At 42.1% G+C, this 21244-nt stretch overlaps 2 protein-coding genes across 3 annotated transcripts in view; one reads left to right on the top strand and one right to left on the bottom strand.

Moving 5' to 3' along the window:
* oclnb (occludin b) overlaps window positions 1-20129 on the bottom strand; it is a 28123-nt gene extending 7994 nt beyond the window's left edge. The window contains exons 1-6 of one of the 2 annotated variants that reach the window (XM_077520614.1): window positions 19974-20129; window positions 19842-19907; window positions 17015-17089; window positions 14961-15672; window positions 12958-13116; window positions 9922-10037 (exon numbers count right to left, since the gene is read on the bottom strand). In XM_077520614.1, coding sequence (XP_077376740.1) covers window positions 9922-10037; window positions 12958-13116; window positions 14961-15672; window positions 17015-17067 — 1040 coding nt within the window. In that variant the 5' untranslated portion in view covers window positions 17068-17089; window positions 19842-19907; window positions 19974-20129. The remainder of the gene's footprint in view (window positions 1-9921; window positions 10038-12957; window positions 13117-14960; window positions 15673-17014; window positions 17090-19841; window positions 19908-19973) is intronic. The other variant, XM_077520615.1, reaches the window with a different exon arrangement.
* gtf2h2 (general transcription factor IIH, polypeptide 2) overlaps window positions 12613-21244 on the top strand; it is a 98123-nt gene continuing 89491 nt past the window's right edge. The window contains exon 1 of the mRNA XM_077520619.1: window positions 12613-12633. The gene's annotated coding sequence lies outside the window, so the exon portion shown is untranslated. The remainder of the gene's footprint in view (window positions 12634-21244) is intronic.

Below are 21244 nucleotides of genomic sequence, written 5' to 3'. Positions count from 1 at the left end.
TTGACGACACACAATATGGTGCTTTTTTTTTTTTTTACAATATTGTGACCTTTTTTAAAAATCGCCAACATCCCCACAATATCGTGATAGTTATCGTATCGTAATCTTCATATGGTGATATCGTATCGTGATGTTCGGATATCGTTACATCCCTACTGATGACACAGCATCAGGAGCACCTGGGTGTTCAGTATCTTGCTCAAAGATACATCGGCACGGTCACAATGGCCTGGGATCAAACCAACAACCTCAGGGTTGCAAGACGACCACTCTTTCACTGCATTGCTTGTTTTTTTGCATTTGTTTACTGCTAATATTGCCTAATTTTCTGAATTTTGTTTGATGTTCACATGAAACATGATTTGCATATGAAAGGCTCTTTGCGATTGCGTCTTTCGTGAGATTGCATCAAACGTGAAAGAACACTGTAGTAGGGAAGTAACGATATCCAAACATCATGATACGATATCACGATGTGAAGGTCACGATACGATAATTATCACGATATTTGGGGGGGTTGGCGATATTTAAAAAAGATGACAATATTGTAAAAAAAACAAAAAAAAAAAAAAAACAGCTCATACTAAAAAAAAACACAATATTGTGCTTTTGTACATAACAGCAATGCCTATAAACCACCTACAATCTCTAATAACAATATTGAGGCACTTACTTGCTAATGCACGCACACATTGATCGCTTCACAAGCAAATTAGGTTGCCCTTCATCTGACAATTAGCATAGGTTTTAAACATAGAAGGCCAAAACATCCCTAATGAAAATTAAATTGCACTAATGAACTAGTAACTAGAGGGTGCTAGAACTGCACAAATGAAAATCAACCTGACTTTTTTTTAACAGATGTTCCTTTTAAATAATAAAAAAATATTGTGAACATGACGACGACGATTGTCACGCCGCCACCGGTGTGACGGCCATGCTTTTGTTTTGTTATCCATGTTTCCTGTTTTACTTTGAAAAACCTAACTCTCATCTCACCCCAGGTCACTTGCCCTTCCTGCCGCTCCATAATTACCGGTCCCCGCCCTTGATTATCACCACCTGCCACCAATCACCTACAGCAATAAAAGCCACCTGCATTCTCCCCTCAGTGCCGAAGTGTCACAGTCAGTGCATGGAAGCGTCCCACAGTCCTTATGTCCTCGTTCATGTTGCCAAGTGTTTTTGCCTTGTTTTTGTGCTTTTTCCTCCCCAGTGGAGCGCCTTTTGTTACCCCTTTTGCCTTGTGCCCTTTTTCCTCCCTAGCGGAGCGCTTTTCGTTGTCCCCAGTACCTTTTGCCTGTTTTTTCCTCCCTAGTGGAGCGCTTTTTGTTCTCCACTTTTTTGCTTCCCTGTTCTCCTCTCAGCTTGAGAGGAGACACCTGTTGGCCGGAAATAAACCTGCTGCCTTGGTGGCTTACCTTACGCCTGCGTCTGAGTCCTACTTTACCTCGCCTTGTCAGTACACTTCGGCCAGCATGGACCCAGCAGGCAAGGTCGAGGCTGCACTGCAGAGCCAGGAGGCCCGGCTTGACAACCAGGACCGGATCCAACAATCCATGATATCACAGTTGGGGAAATTGTCCAGCCAGGTCCACGAGCTGGTGAGCCTCTCACAGCGTCGAGCGCCAGCTCCCACCGGACAACTTCCTCCTCCTGAACTCTCCGTCCCGACCACGCCATTCACCGGGGTAGGATTAAGACTGGCCTCCCCAGAACGATACTCCGGTGAACCCGGGCGCTGTCAGACTTTCCTCACGGAATGCGACATTCATTTTGAACACCTACCACAGGCATTTCCCACAGCCCGGTCCCGAGTGGCCTTCATGGTGTCTCACCTGACGGGACGGGCCAAAACCTGGGCGACCGCAGAATGGGCCAGGGGTTCCTCGGTCTGCCAAAGCGTACAGGACTTTCAAATCGCTTTGCGCCAAGTCTTTGATCCAGAGAACAACGACCGAGAGAAGGCACGAGCATTGAGCCGGCTTCAACAAGGCAAAGAGCCTGTCAGCGATTACGCTGTCCGTTTTCGAACATTGGCAACGAACAGTGGCTGGAACGCCACAGCGCTACATGATCACTTCATGAAAGGACTCTCACCCGCTATTCAAGAACTTCTGATCCCCGTGGAACTTCCCACGGACTTGGACGCTTTAATCTCCCTCGCGATCCGCACCGATCATCGTCGCCAGGAACTGACCACGATCGGCGGACTCCGAAGCAGGGAGGAACCCATGCAGCTTGGAAGGGCTCGACTAACGCCCGAGGAGCGACAGCGTCGCCGCCGAGAGGGCCGATGCTTCTACTGTGGTGATCTTGGCCACCTGGTGGGAACCTGCACCGCTAAAGGAGGCTCACCGGTGAGTTCCCCGTCACCCCGACCCGCCAAGGATCACAGGCTCACGCAAATCCGGATAACCCACCGCAATCTCACCACCGAGCTGGCAGCCCTCATCGACTCCGGTTCCGACGAGAGCCTCATGGACTGGGGCCTCGTAAAGAAAGTACGAGCCACCACCGAACCCCTTCCCCTGACCATCCAGGCTAGAGCGCTGAATGGCAAGGAGCTCTTCAGTATCACCCACATCACCGAACCCCTGGAAGTACGAATCGGACAGCACCTCGAGTCTCTTCGTTTCCATGTTTTCCAGGCTTCTTCCCCCACTTTGGTTCTGGGACTCCCTTGGCTGCGTTTACACAACCCCAGGATCGACTGGAACTCCGGAGTCATACTGGAGTGGGGAAAGGACTGTAAGACTCACGGGTTGGAACAAACAGCACCTCGGACCACCACAGCCAAGGTTCACCAGGTGTCCCTCGCCTCGTCCGCTCAAGAGGAATACCCGAACCTGCACACCGTTCCCTCCTGCTACCACCACCTGCGGGAGGTATTCAGTAAAACTAAGGCCATGACTCTTCCTCCGCATCGACCTTATGACTGCCCAATTGACTTGATCCCCGGATCAACCATCCCCAAGGGGAGACTGTACTCGGTCTCAGGACCAGAACGCCAGGCCATGAACACTTACATTGACGACTCCTTGAAAGCCGGCCTCATCCGACCGTCTTCCTCGCCTGCAGGAGCAGGCTTCTTCTTTGTGAGCAAAAAGGATGGATCCCTACGCCCATGCATTGACTACAGCCCCTTGAATGACATCACGGTTAAGAACCGGTACCCACTGCCATTGATGTCCTCTGTGTTTGACCAGCTGCAACAAGCTAAGATCTTCACAAAGCTCGATCTCCGGAACGCCTATCACCTCATCCGGATCCGCGAGGGAGATGAATGGAAGACTGGTTTTAACACTCCCCGGGGACATTACGAGTACCTAGTCATGCCTTTCGGCCTCACGAACGCTCCAGCAGTCTTCCAGGCCATGATAAACGAAGTACTCAAGGATTTCATCGACCACTTTGTGTACGTCTACCTGGATGATATCCTGATCTACTCTCCTGACCAAGCAAGCCATCGAAACCACGTGAGCCGAGTCTTGCAACGCCTGCTGGATCATCAGCTGTACGTGAAAGCAGAAAAGAGCCTGTTCCACGTCAACACCATCTCCTTCCTGGGATTTGTCGTTTCACCCGGAAGGGTGGAGATGGACTCAGACAAGGTCAGCGCCGTGCGAGATTGGCCCACGCCGGACTCACGAAAGAAAGTTCAGCAGTTCCTCGGATTCGCCAACTTTTACCGTCGATTCATTAGAAACTTCAGCACCATTGCCGCTCCCCTACATGCCTTGACCTCTCCACAGGTTCGATTCCTGTGGACCCCGGAAGCCGAAAGAGCATTTGAGGACTTAAAGGTTCGCTTTACCAATGCCCCAATCCTCAAAGTCCCTGACCCCAAACGCCAGTTCGTGGTGGAGGTGGACGCCTCGAATATTGGGATTGGGGCAGTACTGTCCCAGCGATGTCAAGAGGACGGCAAGACACATCCCTGCGCCTTCCTTTCACGGAAGCTATCAAAAGCGGAACGCAACTACTCGGTCGGAGATCGGGAGTTGCTAGCAGTAAAGGTGGCTCTCGAAGAGTGGAGACACTGGTTGGAAGGAGCTGAACACCCCTTCGTGATCTGGACTGACCATAGAAACTTGGAATATTTACGCCAGGCCAAGAGACTCAACCCTCGACAGGCCAGATGGTTTTGTTTTTTAACCGCTTCTCATTCTCTCTGACCTACAGGCCAGGCAACCGAAACGTCAAAGCTGACGCTTTATCAAGAGTCCACGAGTCCGAGCCAGTAGAGACCGAGCCTGAGACAATTTTGCCCCGCGATTGCATAGTCGGGGGCCATGAGATGGCAGATTGAAGACGACGTCAAGAAGGCTCTTCGAGATGTCACTCCTCCCACGGCATGCCCTCCACGTCGGCTCTTCGTACCTGAGGGGCTCCGAGCCCAGGTAATCCACTGGGCTCACACATCACGACTATTTTGTCATCCTGGAGTTCGCAGGACCATGTATGCTGTTGCCCGGAGATTCTGGTGGCCGGCAATGGAAACCACGATAAAAGAGTACGTAGCTGCCTGTCCGACTTGTTCCCGCAACAAGACTTCAAATCAGTCCCGGATGGGCCTTCTCTAACCGTTACCAATCCCATCCAGACCATGGGCAGAAATATCTTTGGACTTCGTAACCGGACTACCCCCGTCCCATGGTAAAACCACAATTCTCACCGTTGTCGACAGATTCTCCAAGATGGTTCACTTTATTCCACTATCCAAGCTCCCATCCGCCAAAGCTACAGCCGACATCATGATCCACCACATATTCCGGTTTTATGGTTTCCCTCTACACATCGTCTCTGACCGTGGACCACAGTTTGTCTCCCGCTTCTGGACTCAGTTTTGTAAAGCCTTAGGTGCCAAAGCCAACCTGACGTCTGGATACCACCCTGAGGCCAATGGACAGGCAGAACGGCTAAATCAGCAGCTCGAAACCGGCCTCCGATGCCTTGTCTCCCAGAACCCAACCACCTGGAGCAAGTATCTGGTATGGGTCGAGCTCGCACACAACTCATTGCCCACATCTGCCACAGGTCTTACCCCGTTTAAATGCGTCCACGGCTACGATCCACCATTCTTCGCTGAACTGGAGGAGGAGACAACGGTCCCCTCGGTCCAGGCCATGATCCGTCGGTGCCACAAAGTCTGGTCGGCGGCCCGGACGGCGCTTCAACGCCAGGGAGATCGGGTGAAGAGGGCCGCCGACCGGAAGAGGAGACCGGCACCCGAATATCGCCCAGGCCAGCGGGTGTGGCTATCAGCCAAACACCTCCGACTCAAGGTACCATGTCCAAAGCTGGCCCCGCGATTTGTGGGGCCTTTCCCAGTAACCAAGTCCATAGGGCCTGCCGCCGTTCGACTCCGTCTGCCACGATCCCTCAGAGTCCATCCTACATTCCACGTCAGCCAAGTCAAGCCTGTCCACGAAAGCCCACTGGTGCCCTCCGAACCCAACCCGCCCCCCCCAGAGATGATTGAAGGCGGCCCCGTTTACAAGGTCAGAAAACTTTTAGATGTTCGTAATCGGGGCCGCGGGAGGCAATACCTTGTCGACTGGGAGGGGTACGGCCCGGAGGAAAGACAATGGGTCCCCTCCCGGTTCATCGTTGATCCCTCCCTCATTGACGACTTTTACGCTGAGCACCCTGACATTCCTGGGCCGTCAAGAGCCGGCCGTTGAGGGGGGGGTACTGTCACGCCGCCACCGGTGTGACGGCCATGCTTTTGTTTTGTTATCCATGTTTCCTGTTTTACTTTGAAAAACCTAACTCTCATCTCACCCCAGGTCACTTGCCCTTCCTGCCGCTCCATAATTACCGGTCCCCGCCCTTGATTATCACCACCTGCCACCAATCACCTACAGCAATAAAAGCCACCTGCATTCTCCCCTCAGTGCCGAAGTGTCACAGTCAGTGCATGGAAGCGTCCCACAGTCCTTATGTCCTCGTTCATGTTGCCAAGTGTTTTTGCCTTGTTTTTGTGCTTTTTCCTCCCCAGTGGAGCGCCTTTTGTTACCCCTTTTGCCTTGTGCCCTTTTTCCTCCCTAGCGGAGCGCTTTTCGTTGTCCCCAGTACCTTTTGCCTGTTTTTTCCTCCCTAGTGGAGCGCTTTTTGTTCTCCACTTTTTTGCTTCCCTGTTCTCCTCTCAGCTTGAGAGGAGACACCTGTTGGCCGGAAATAAACCTGCTGCCTTGGTGGCTTACCTTACGCCTGCGTCTGAGTCCTACTTTACCTCGCCTTGTCAGACGATATTGTGGCTGTTTTAATATCACAATATCACGATATTGCCCTAATTGTTACATCCCTACACACAATTTATTTAATTCAATCTCCGGTGTAATAACCTTATTTATTGATTGATTGAATTTTTATTTTTTATTTTATTTTTCTTATTATTATTATTATTATTATTATTAATTCAATCTCTGGTGTAATAACCTTATTTATTGATTGATTGAATTTTTATTTTTCATTTTGTTGTTATTATTAGGGCCCGAGCAGCGGCGGCGGCGGTGCCGCTGCGAGGCCCTATTGTTTTTGTAGGAATTCTTCTTATTATTCTTCTTTTTCTTCTCCGCAAACAATCGCATTTTTGAGACACTAAACGTGAACGAAAACTCACCAAACTTTACACGCACATCAGGCCTGGCGAAAAATTTGATATTTTAAAGTCGCCATACATGATAACAGAAAAATGGCTCCTTAGCGCCCCCTACATAGGTTAAACGGATCCCTGTCCCGCTACGATTGTCCGACGGCTATGAAAATTGTGTGGCACCTGTAGCACATCCCAATGAACAAAAACCTCTTTGAAGTGTGTACCCTAAAATAGACAGAAAGTGAGGTATGAGTATTTAAATGTCCAATTTTTGCCAATTTTTGCACATTTACAGGGGTCATACTTTTGCCTGCTTCTCCTACACGGTTAACCCGATAGACTTCAAACTTGGGATGTACCATCTCAACACCTGGGACAACATCATTGTGAAAAATGAAAAGTTTTTGATATACTATATGACGGTGGCGGCGCATCAAATTTAGAGTTTAAAAATTCTTACTTCACGAAGCATTGCCGGTTGTACGTTTAATCTAGAGCTACGAAAATTGGTACACATATGTCACAGGCTATGACCTACAAAAAACTCTTTTTGAACCATATGCTAAACCTAACAGGAAGTCCACCATTTTGATTTATTTTGGAACGTGTTGCCATTTTTTTGGCCATTTCATTGGGGTCTTATTTTAACGAACTCCTCCTACAGTGTTTATCCGATCATCTTCAAACTTGGTGTGATTCATCTTAAGATGTTGAAGATGAAAAGTTATTGAAAGCTTTGTATTTCGTCGCACACTGTTGTCATGGCATGCACTGTTTTTAAAGGAAAAAAAATATCCTTAAAGAAGCATTCCCATTTGTACGAAGCAGCTAGAGCTACGAAAATTTGTAGACATATGTAACAGCCCAAGATGTACAAAAAAGTCTCTTGGTGCCCTGTGCTAAACCCAACAGGAAGTCCCCCAGGGGCCGGGCATCACATTTTGAGCTAAAAAACTCCTCTTTAACAAAGCATACCCGGCTGTACGTTTCACATAGAGTTACCAAAATTTGTAGAGGTATATAACAGCCCTCGAGGTACAAAAAACTCTTTTTGAACCATATGCTAAACCTAACAGGACGTCCGCCATTTTGATTTACTTTGGAATGTGTTGCCATTTTTTTGGGCCATTTCATAGGGGTCATATTTTAACAAACTCCTCCTACAGAGTTTATCCGATCATCTTCAAACTTGGTGTGATTCATCTTAAGATGTTGAAAATGAAAAGTGATTGAAAGTTTTTTATTTCGTCACACGCTGTTGTCGTGGCATGCACTTTTTGCAAAGGAAAAAAAATCTTATTAATGAAGCATTCCCAGTTGTACGAAGCAGCTAGAGCGACGAAAAATTGTAGACATATGTAACAGTCCAGGATGTACAAAAAAAGTCTCTTGGTGCCATGTGCTTAACCTAACAGGAAGTCCCCCAGGGGCCGGGCATCACATTTTGAGCTAAAAAACTCCTCTTTTGCAGGCATACATAAGAGCCCACGATGTACAAAAAAGTCTCTTGGAACCATGTGCTAAACCAAACAGGAAGTCTGCCATTTTGATTTATGATGGGATTTGTTGCCATTTTTTGTGGCCTTTTTCAGGGGTCATATTTTAACGAACCCCTCCTACAAAATTTATCCGACTGTCTTCAAACTTGGTGTGTTTCATCTTAAGATGTTTAAGATGCAAAGTAATCGAAAGTTTTTTATTTTGTAACACGCTGTTGCCATAGCAATGCATTGTTTGTCAAGTGCTGCTTTTTTTTTTTATACACATGAAAACTCATGAAACTTTGCAAACACATCAGACTCGTCATGAACATGAATTTTCAGAGATTTATTGTGCAATTTGCAATAAATAGCGCCCTCTAGACATTTTTATGAAGCCTTTCCGATTGTATGATTATGCTAGACCTACAAAAAAGTATTATGTAGCCATTTGCCAAACCAAAGAGGAAGTCCGCTATTTTGATTTTATTTTGGGAATTATACATAATTTTTGGCCTTTTTCATTAAACTTTGCACAGACAAGGCATGGAAAAAAGTAACATTTTAAATGGTCCTTGTTCCATGTAACAGTTGTCAAGTGCTGCTTTTTTTTTTTTTTTATACACATGAAAACTCATGAAACTTTGCAAACACATCAGACTTGTCATGAACATGAATTTTTAGAGATTTATTGTGCAATTTGCAATAAATAGCGCCCTCTAGACATTTTTATGAAGCATTTCCGATTGTATGATTATGCTAGACCTACAAAAAAGTATTATGTAGCCATTTGCCAAACCAAAGAGGAAGTCCGCTATTTTGATTTTATTTTGGGAATTATACATCATTTTTGGCCTTTCTCATTAAACTTTGCACAGACAAGCCATGGAAAAAACTAACATTTTAAATGGTCCTTGTTCCATGTAACAGTACCCCAACGTGCCAGTACCCTGACGTGCAAGTAACCCAACGTTGTGCTCAATAGCGCCCTCTATGCATTTTTATGGAGCATTTCCAATTGTATGATTCAAGCGATACACAACTAAAGATGACTTGACCAAGATTTATGAAAACTGGGAGGCATACCTATTAGCTTAAGACCTACAAAAGGTATTCTGTAGCCGTATGCTAAACCTAAAAGGAAGTCCACCATTTTGAATTTATTTTGGGAATTGCACACCATATTTTGCGTTTTGATTAAACTTTGCACACACAAGGCTTGTCAAAAACATTTTAGATGGTCTTGTCCTATTTGACAGTACCCCAACGTGCCAGTACCCCGACGTGCAAGTACCCCAACGTGGCCCGGGTTGCGAGGGCCCTTTATAGCTGCTCGCAGCTCTAGTTATTATTATTATTATTAATTCAATCTCTGGTGTAATAACCGTATTTATTGATTGAATTATTTCTTATTTTTCATTTTATTATTATTATTATTGTTATTATCTCTGGTGTAATAACCTTATTGATTGATTGAATTATTTTTCATTTTATTATCTGTTCTCATTGCTGCTGGACATGTAAATTTCCCAGAGGGAGCCATCCCAAAGGGATCAATAAAGTCAAGTCTAAGTCTAGTGGCATGCCTGGAAAGACATTATACAGCCTCATCATAGTTGTAGCATAAAAAAAATACCAATGGCGTATAATCACTTCAAGCGACATCAAAATACCCAAACACCTTGAAAACTTTCTCAGCCCTGAAATTTGTGTTGATCAGTGTTATCCTTCTAATTCTTCAGTGCACTAACAGATTTAATAATATGAAACACTGACCCCAGTTTGAGTTGGAAAATATTGTTTGTTTTTCAAAATATCTCATTATGCTGAATGGCTTACCCTGGCATGTAAAGAGGCTTGTTTTGGTCCATTTGGTCAATGTAGCCCTGAGGTGCCCCAACTTGATCGTTATGGTCATTCACCAGTGTTTCTGGCTCACCTGACACATTTTTCACCTGTAGCAAGAGACAATTTCACACATATTACTTGTTTATACTACAGCATTTTTTTTCTCCTCAGATGGTAGAAAAGCTGTTCAGCAAGTCAAACTTGTTCCATTGCTCCCTGCATGCCTGAATACTACTGCACAAACAAGTAGCCAAAGACAGCCGTTACAAAAAAGCCAACGTCAACTTTGAAGTCTTTGCTGGGGATAAGAAATCAACAAGGAAGGATAACAACATGGGTGGAAGCATTTTTACAGGTTTATGCTTGTTTGGAGCGATATGATTTTTGGAATTATGAAACATTTGAATTGATACAGATGCACACACACTTAAAAAATGTTTCAATTGACCGCACCCAGAAACTGTTGATGAAACTCCGCTCTTACGTCACTCTGTGGAAACACAATTGCATTTCAGACCACAAAGCGCATCGTGTGGACCTAAAATTATGACTGAAATACAAAAACAGGCGAAAAATGCGGCTAATTTTTTTTGAAAATGCCTGACTGAATTAAGAAACATTTAAAGAAGAAGATATAAGTATAAATAAAAATAATAAAAATAATAAAAAGAATGTCATGAACAAACAAACAATCTCACTCAGAAATGCCCAGAATTCAGACCAGGAGCAAACAAATACCACCGGGTTAAGATAAGGCATGATCTGAAATACATAACAGAAAATAAGATCGTGTCAAAGAATTTTCTCATTTGGCGTACACTTAAATAACTTTATTTTTATCTTCACCAAAAAGAAGGTTGTTTCTCCTATTTGCTTGTATGCCTGCAATCATCTCACTTTGACATCATTTATTCATTCCTTTTTTTTTTTTTTTATGTTAAATGGGCATCATATAGTACATAATAGCATTTCTCACTTAAAGGTCACCTCATATGAAATGTTCACTTTTTGGGGGGTTTTGGTCATAAATATGTCTTACTACAGCCTGACAAAGTCCCCAAGTTGTAAGATAAGCGATCCATGTTTCCCTTTTCTATGGCCGTTTGTATCAAAGTAGGTCAAACAGCACTCTCAAATAGGCGATTTTAGCAGATCGGTTTTACACGTCACTAACCCCACCTTTTTCGGTTTCACATGTCACTAGCTTAGCGGGAACTCCATCCTCACAATTTTCAACCCCTCCCGCCGCCGGAGATTTCCAACCCAGGAACAAACAGCAGCAGCAGCAGCAGGAGGACAGCATGGCAGAAAAACAACCATAGGAACTGCTCTGAACCAGATTGTACAGAGGACAACAAAAACATTTTTCTTCTGCTACAGATAGGCTGTGGTTGGACTTTATTTATGCATTAAATATTCCCAAAATGTGTTAGTTCCTGCGAGTGGGGTGGCCGATTTCGTGGTCCTGTATCTCCTGCCCGGAGGGTCGTGGAGGGCCGGCACCGACGTCGCAGCCGAGGTGGACCCAGATGTGTTCATTTTCCCCGTAGGACTTATGGTTCGACCAGTACGGGGGTGCAAATCCCAGTAGCTGCACCCAGAAAATGTGTATCGTGAGGAGGGTTAGCAGCCCTGACAGTTTGTGGCAAACATTTTACTGATGACTGCTTCAGGAATTTGGGACAATACAAACGTGGATTAGCAGAACATCTTTCACTTACCCCGGGATCGGTACAGACTATTGAAACTAATGAGCCAATATTACTTCAGGTGCTGGGACGCGAAGACCCCGTTTGTAAACAGGAGCACACGGAAAAGATGAGACTTGGCCACGCCCAACTCATTTTGTAGTCAAAAACCTTGGCCACGCCCACCAAAAATCCGCTCATTTGATGCTAGGCTAACAGTAGACCTTCCTAGTGGAGTGGAGTGATGGGACTTTTGGCTCTTTCAGGGGAGCCGTTCATTCAGGAGCCGTTCACGTAAAAGAGCCGTTCAAAAGACTGGCTCTTTTATGTTTTTTTATTTTATTTTTGTTTTTGTTTTTTAAGCATTTTTTTGAAAATGGCATGTTTTACTCAAAAATCGAATACTGGGATTCGTAATACATCACAATTCTTTAAGTGTTTAAGTGGCTGGTAGATTGTGGTGTTTTGTGGTGTGTATGAATTTGATGTTTATTCTATTTATTTATCTATGAATTTATTTATTTATTTATTCACTCGCCTACTTCTTATTAAAACAAAAACGTATGCTCACTTCAGAATGTTTGCTGTGATCTTGTTTTTTGTTACTATATTCTTTAATGCACAACTGATTTCTGTTTCATGTACAGCACTTTGTATACAGCAATGCCTGTTTTTAAAGCGCTTTATAAATAAAGTTGAGTTGAGAAACAGCTTATAAAGCTTAAGATGCTGTAACCATCAACAAACAATATATTGAACATTTTTTTCCTAACTTGCGCCATTGTGCATGCGCAGTGAGAAGTTACTTAAGTTTTGTTTTGTTGTGTTTTTTTTTTTTGCATTTGCACCAAGCTCAAAACGGCGCTTTCCTCTGCAAGTGGGAAGGAGGGGGGAGGGGATAGAACGGCTTCCCACGAAGACCCGGTTCCCATCGTTCACAATGACGAGCCGTTCAAAAGATTCGATTCGTTCGTAAACGTCACATCACGAGTGGAGACTGCAACTCTACAACAAGGTACAATTTCGTGAACATTTGATACAGTATCAGGGCGTCCAGAGGATGGTTGGTGTCATTGCTGCAAACCTCATACCAGGTGATTTTTAAAATTAAAATTCAAAGTAAAATCACTCCAGTGTTGACAAATAACAGTAATACAGGCTTTTCTTTGTGATAATGCACTTCCTTCTGTGTTTTTTACGAAAAAAAATAAAAATAAATAATAACATTTTGAGGGTGTATTTTAAAAAGGCATTGTCTGCTTTTCATACCTACTATTATTCTTTTTTTTTTTTCCACAGTATATGATTCAGAATCTAGCAAACAAAAATAGGCACTCACCCACTCTCCAATGCTGTGACTATCATTGACAACCTTAACCTCCTCCCATAGAATGCGGTCTCTGCCCCAGCGCCTGATGCTGGAGCGTGTCTTAACAGCAAACACCAGGAGAATGATGAGGGCAATAAACACCAGGAAGCCCAAGACAATTGCTATGGCCTGCCAAAAAAAAAAAAAAAGACCAATTGTATCAACATTTATCAACATTTTCTTGCCCACCAAATTTGAAGAGCACCTGTTATGTGTTAATTCTTTCAACATTTAATGTTAACAGGACGTCTTCGACATTTTTTGATCCGCTGCACTCTCTCATTCTCTTTTTCTAATCAGTTAATTACTTGCATAATTTAAAATGGAAAACAAACAAACAAAAAAAAGGACCCCAATAATTTGACATGAACAAATATTCTAAATTTCTGAATGCAAACATTTATTCAATGCTTTACTTTAATGTTGTAATGTTTATTGCTCAAACAAGTGCTACCTTTAACATAATCATCCACTGTCAATATTAAGTGTGATTAATCTGCGTTAATACTAGGGATGTAACGATAATGGCAATATCGTGATATCGCGATATTAAAACTGCCACAATATATTGCCGTCGTGTCACTAAAAGTAGCACGTCTGTTTAAAAAAAAAAAAAAAAAAAAAAAAAAAGTCAGGTTGATTTCCATTTGTGTAGTTCTAGCACCCTCTGGTGGCTAGTTTTGTTTTTTTTTTTTGTTTTTTTTTTAGTGCAGTTTCATTTTCACAAGACATGTTTTAGCCCTTATTTGTATATAAATCAAGTCAATATGTGGAGGAACTCAATATGTGGTTGCATTAGAAAGTAAGTTCCTCAATATTAAAGCGATACTTTACTTATTTAGCCATTTTTGGCAGTCAAACATTAATATTTTGCCTATAATAAATTTGATATTTTCATTATTTTTCATGTACAATTAGTACCGTTAAAAACACATTTTGCAACTTGCTGTCGTCTGAAAATGACATCACAAGGGCTCAGGTAACCAATCACACCTCAGCTTGTGAATGTCACATGACCAAACCGAGAAAACAGGTGAGCTGTGATACCTGTGATTGGATACACGTGTGTGTGTGTGTGTGTACATATATATATATATATATATATATATATATATATATATATATATATATATATATATATATATATATTCAATATATATATATTCAATATATATTGCCTCAGAACTGGGAGGCAACGTGCTAACCAGTCAGCCACCATATATATATATATATATATATATATATATATACATATATATATATATATATATATATATATATATATATATATGGTGGCTGACTGGTTAGCACGTTGCCTCCCAGTTCTGAGGACTCCGGTTCGAGTCCAGGCTTCGGCCATTCCTGGGCGGAGTTTGCATGTTCTCCCCGTGCCTGCGTGGGTCTTCTCCGGGTACTCCGGTCTCCTCCCACATTCCAAAGACATGCATGGCAGGTTAATTGGGCGCTCCGAATTGTCCCTAGGTGTGCTTGTGAGTGTGGATGGTTGTTCATCTCTGTGTGCCCTGCGATTGGCTGGCAACCAGTCCAGGGTGTCCCCCGCCTACTGCCCAGAGCCAGCTGTGATAGGCGCCAGATATATATACATACACATATATACATACATACACACATATACATATATATATATATATATATATATATATATATATATATATATATATATATATATATATATATATATATATATATATACACACACACACACATATATATATATATATATATATATATATAGAGAGAGAGAGAGAGAGAGAGAGAGAGGTGTTGATATACTCAACTACCAAACAGGTGCACTTTTTTTTTCCCCAAGAGAGGCCACAAATTGAGGAAAGACAGAATCACAAAAATACCCAAAAGCTAAACTAAATTGATTTTAATACTAGTGACTTTCTAAAAAATAATACACACATTGCAAAGCCATGAAACAATGAAAGGGTATGTTGGTGTCTCACCTCTTGGGGTTCCACCACACAGTAATGGTACAGGTATTGGTTGAGGAAGATACCCGTTGCCTGGTTCTGGTTTTGATACTGAGCACACAGCTGGCGAACCTGATTGTAGTAAATGGAGCCCGAGGACTGGGCGGTTGGATTTACAGCCACCAGGTACACAATAGTGGCAATGATCATCAAAAATGCCAAGATAGCACAGATGATGATTGTTGCGAGGTAGAACTTTGACGAGCGAGCAGCCCTTTGTCTTGACACGACCAAGACAAAGATGATTAGCACAGCTATGAAGGTGATGGCGGCGATGGCAATAATGAAGCCTTTTCCAGCTCTTGGATCCATTTGTGTCGTTCCTCCATAACCACCTCCATAGCCACCTCCATAGCCACTATAGGAACCGCCAATGCCTCCTCCATATGAGCCACCATAACTGCCGCCGAACGCGCCACCGTATGATCCGCCGCCGTAGGAGCCGTAGCCTGGCACCAAGCCGGTGCTACCGCCCAGACCGATGGCGTTCATATCGTAGTCCCAGGCAAGTGTGGAGGCCACACAGGCAAACACGGCCACGCACATGATGATGATCAAGATGCAAAGTATCTTCATCACACCTGGTGGGGAACTCCAGCGATAGAAGTGAAGCATCTTGTCTGCTGGATGGTAGGAAAATGCCGGATTGGACATGAGCTCACTATGCCTGTACCTGCTGCTGTGGCTGCAATAAAGGAGACAGAATTTGAAATTCATTTTTGTTTTACTAAAAAAAACAAAAACAATTGACGGTTTAACATAAACTGGAAAAGTTAAATGCCTACCTCTACTCATGTTTCTGACGGTGAGTAATAGTACACATATTTGTACGTAATTAGTTTGAGTGTGTAACAATAAAAGGCATCCATACACTCAATTTATGTGGCTCTGATTTGCGCAGGCAGCACTAGCAGATGGCAAATAATTTATCGCTACTTTTTTAAAAGGAAAGAAAAAAAAAATCGTTACTGAGATGAAATCAGTCAAGGATGGGCAACTTAAAAAAATGGAGGGTGCCACAATTTTTCATCAGCGCTACCAGGGGGACCCATAAGACTGTATCTTAACCAGATGTATAACCAAAATGCCTTTTTAAATATGGCCAAATTCATGTGCATATATTTTTCTTTGTTTTGTTTTTTTAAATTGAATTAATGTACATGGGCGGCACGGTGTCGAGTGGTTAGCACGTCCGCCTCCCAGTTCTGAGGACTCCGGTTCGAGCCCAGGCTTCGGCCTTCCTGGGTGGAGTTTGCATGTTCCGCCCGTGCCCACGTGGGTCTTCTCCGGGTACTCAGGTCTCCTCCCACATTCCAAAGACATGCGTGGCAGGTTAATTGGGCGCTCCGAATTGTCCCTAGGTGTGCTTGTGGGTGTGGATGGTTGTTCGTCTCTGTGTGCCATGCGATTGGCTGGCAACCAGTCCAGGGTGTCCCCCGCCTACTGCCCAGAGCCAGCTGAGATAGGCGCCAGCACCCCCCGCGACCCTTGTGAGGAATAAGCGGTCAAGAAAATGGATGGATGGATGGATAAATGACTAAATAAATGAATAAATAAATAAATAAATAAATAAATAAATAAATAAATAAATAAATAAATAAATAAATAAATAAATGCCAAAACGTGAAAATAAAAACGGATTTATTTCCATTTATATTTATTTTTTGGATATAATTTTCAAATTATATATTTTTTTATATTATTTTTTAGCCATTTATTTATTTAGTTAGTCATTTATTTATTTTGAATTTTGGCAGTTTTGGTCCTCCATGGTTTAGAGGGGTGTGCCGAGGGGCTGGTGGTCTTGGGTATTAATCAGTGGATGGGGCATTTATTCATAGTCCTCCGCCCCCATCAACAAAACTTATCAATGGGCAGCAAAATGTCTTTGGCCGGGCAATACACCAGACGCAAGTGTATCAACCAGCAAAATATTATAACTGCTGCCTCCACATTGAGAGCATGCATCTTCAACTACAGACAACAATATAGCATATTACAGTATATAAAATAATAGTACAACTCACTGTTTGCTGCCACTTGGTTGGTATGGTGGGATGCTGTTTTTATTGCCCGGCATAGCGAAGTCCACTTAATGCGCTCTATAACAAAATCACATGTTCACTTAAATGGGAACTGAAGGCACTTTTTTTTTCTTTACAATATTGTCAAACAATTACATTTTTAATCAGATTGATTTTATAATTTTGATTAGTCATAATAATTAATCACCTTATTAAAAAGGCTTTTTATCAACAGTTTTTGCCCGCCAAATTTGAAGAGCACTTATGTTAATTTTTTCAACATTTAATGTTATGAGGAAGTTTTTGACATTTTTTGATCCACTGCACAGTCCCATTCTCTTCTTCTAATTAGTGAATTACTTGCATAATTTTAGATGGAAAAAAACCCTTAACAAATATTCAGAATGTCAAACACAAACATTTATTAAATGCTTTACTTTAATGCATGTACTAGTTATGTTTATTGCTCAAATACAACCTACCTTTAAAGTAACCATTCACTGTCAAGCTATACGATCATCTGTGGTAAAAATGAATAGAGCAATCAATCTACATTAAATCATGATTAATGCGATATATTTTTGTGATTAATCAATGAGTGAATGCTTTTACTTTGACAGCACTACAATATAATGTTTTGTGCCCCTACAAGTCCAAACATGGTATTCTAATCCATACTGCGTTTGCGGAATAGGACAATTAGACAAAGCAGATTGATCCATCCAATCATCACTCTCCAGCCATCACCCACTGCCATTTTGTCCTATACGGGCCTCTGCTGTCAACTGATGCCGCAGTGCCCTTGAGCTTGCATTGTTAACGTCATGGCTTACCTGTTTTCTGCGTTTGGTCATGTGACGTTAATCATGCAACATCTAGCAAACTAGTTAACGAGCGTCCCCACGTCCTTGGAGCTATGCGCTAAATGTCCCTTTTGTCATCCTTAAAAAAAAATCACGTTATAAATTTCTAATGAATGAATATCCATGAATTCACAGATATAATATTTTGACTCTCATGTAACTAAGACACTTACTGAGACAACCAAAATACTAGAAGCACCTGCCAGTACCATCCATCCATCCATCCATTTTCTTGACCGCTTATTCCTCACAAGGGTCGCGGGGGCTGCTGGCGCCTATCTCAGCTGGCTATGGGCAGTAGGCGGGGGACACCCTGGACTGGTTGCCAACCAATCGCAGGGCACACAGAGACGAACAACTATCCACACTCACACGCACACCTAGGGACAATTCGGAGCGCCCAATTAACCTGCCATGCATGTCTTTGGAATGTGGGAGGAGACCGGAGTACCCGGAGAAGACCCACGCGGGTACGGGGAGAACATGCAAACTCCACCCAGGAAGGTCCGAGCCTGGACTCGAACCGGAGACCTCAGAACTGGGAAGCGGACGTGCTAACCACTCGAATACCGTGCCGCCCCCTGCCAGTACAATGCAGTACAATTCGACAGCACTGTAAATTCCAACCACAACAATAAACATAGGTTCAATGATTGTGAAACCAAACCATATATTGTGAGTGACGTAAACCGCTGATGTTTGCTTATTGGTAGAGCAGATTCATTATCACAGGTTTGTGTCTTAATGAGATTTAGTACTGTATAGCGTTATGATTTGAGGATACTGGAGAAAAAAACAAAAACAAAACTGCCCACTCAATCTGGCCAATACACTTATGTTAACATTTTTATTTTGTTCCACTAACTTTAGTCGGAAGGTGAAATCAAAGCTGAGTTTTAGTGAAATCAGAGCATGTACAGTATTTGTATTTGCATGAAATCATACAGTACAGTGGTACGCTCTCAAAAAAAAAGAGAATTGTTGAATCAATGTATTTATTTCTTTATTTTATTTATTTATTTTTAATCAATTTATGATTGCAAATTGAATTGTTGACCAATTTAAAAAAAAATGCTTCAACTGGTATCACACAACTGAATTAAGTTAATCCAAAGTGAATACTGTATATTAAGTTTTATTTATTATGAGTTCATTGAACTTAATATATTCACTTGCATTAAGTTGATCCAAACGTAACAAAAAATAAATAAAAATAAGAAATCCTCTCATTTCAGCCTCTCAAATATAAAAACCTGTTCATTTCCTTTGTCCTCCATAGAAGTCTTTGAGTTTTTTTTTTTTTTTACAAAAAATTCATGGACATCAGCCTGGACTTAGAAAGTGATCATTATTATTATTATTATTATTATTATTATTATTTATTTATTTATTTATTTATTTATTTATTTATTTTAGCGTACTTTCTTCCATGTTTTTGCCCAGTCATTCCCAATACTGCCACATTCCAGCTGTATCACTGAAAATGCTTGAAGCCCACCAAAACTCAACCAAGAGACTTGGGTCAATAATTCCAAAATATATCTTTCAGTCTATGTGAACAGGAGGTATAGAAATTAAATTAATTAGTAATCAGTTTCTAGCAATGTCTTATTCTTATAAACTGTGAGAATTTATTACTCAGAAATAATTCTGAAACTTTGCGAGTTACTTAAATAATTGCAATTGCCCCGAATTGTAAGGAATTAATTTTCGTACATACACAGCTGCCGCTTCTCCCGCTGCACATGACAGCCGCGACAAACCCTCATCACAAATAAATATTAAATGGGATGCGTTCGCCAAATCATAAATTAGATTTCATTATGCGTTAACAAACATTTGAACAAGCGACAAACGGCTGATTCAACAAAGCCACAAATAGCGTGAAGACACCAGGCTTTGTTGATTCGACACTTTCTGTAGGCAGTATCATCTAGAATGATGAAAAGTATTGTTTTAAAACTCACCTTAAACGCTCTATATATCCTTTTGTTGACAGTGACGTCGCGAAAGATGATACCTGTGCTGTACACCTGAAGGAAAAAGAGAGTTTCAAGGCGTGTGCTCGTGATGCTCCTCCTTAATGTTACTGGACTAACCTGTTAGTCTCTGTCTCGTCGACACACCAACACTGCTCTCAGTCTTGGCGTGAAACAAAAACAATGGTTTTGTCCATTGCGTTTTGCATTCCACCAACGACGTTATTACTTCAGGTTTTGTACACACACACACACACACACAAAAAAAACATTTCCCGATACTTGGAATTAAAAGTGTTAGTAGCCTAAATATAATAATAATAATAATAATAATAATAATAATAATAATAATAATAATAATGATAATGATAATGATAATGATGATGATGATGATGATGATGAAAACACTATCACTGGATTTGACATTTTAAAGAAAAACTTTACCAGAAAAAAAGGGAATATGCTCAGTAAAAAAAATAAAAAATAAAATAAAAAATAAAAAAAAATAAAAAAAAACCTACTGACGTCAGCTTGATAAGCTACAGGCCTGCAACTAACCGTCACTCCGGGCTCCAGGTGGAGGAGTGGAACCGTCACTTGCCTTTGGTGCCGGTGGGCGTGGGTTCGATCCTCCGCCTGGGAGAGGCCCGTGTATGTGGCCTACAAGAAGTAGGCCACGTGTGTGAGTGGGTATATTTAAAAAAATAAATAACCGTCACTCCCCTTCGTTGCCGGTCGGCGTTCACTTCTCCGCCTGGGAGACCATGTGGCTTACATAATGTAAGCTTGTGTGAGTGATATATAAATAAGAGAGAGAGAGAAAAAAAAACTCTTGGAGAGCCCTATACGGTACTCATCATCAAGTTAGTTTTGTTTTCATTGGACTGTCTATAATTAGTGTAGGCCTATTCCTTTGTATCAAAAAAAAAAAAAAAAGTCCAAAAGTAGAAAACAATATATATATCATGGAATTAACAAAACTGTATGCAGGCTTCCGTTTTCTTTTTTCTTTTTTTCTTTTTTTAAGTCGGTTGGCAGTCAGCTTGATGTAGCATTACCGCCCCCTTCTGTTCTAACTTTGGAACAGACGGGTCCATGCTACACCTTCACCGAAACCCTTTGACAAAGCCCGGGTGTCCTATCATCAAAATCCTAACTTGAGTCTTATCACCTACCCCACAGTCCCCCTGCTAAACTAACCCCCGTTTTCCTTCATTTTTCGTTCCTTAGCGTTCGCTTTCTCTCTCTCTCTCTCTCTCTCTCTCTCTCTCTCTCTACCCCCCGTTATGTTTTATTTTATTCAGTTTACAGTCACCCAAACCTTATCATCGTTGTTTCCTTTTTCTCTGCTCAGTAGTAACTATTAGTTTTAATATTCTTTAATCTTTTTT

Source organism: Festucalex cinctus, chromosome 5, assembly GCF_051991245.1.
Source record: "Festucalex cinctus isolate MCC-2025b chromosome 5, RoL_Fcin_1.0, whole genome shotgun sequence".
NCBI classification, from domain to species: Eukaryota; Metazoa; Chordata; class Actinopteri; order Syngnathiformes; family Syngnathidae; genus Festucalex; species Festucalex cinctus.
The sequence above is the reverse complement of the archived record's forward strand: the minus strand, read 5'-3'. Positions and strand labels throughout refer to the sequence as shown.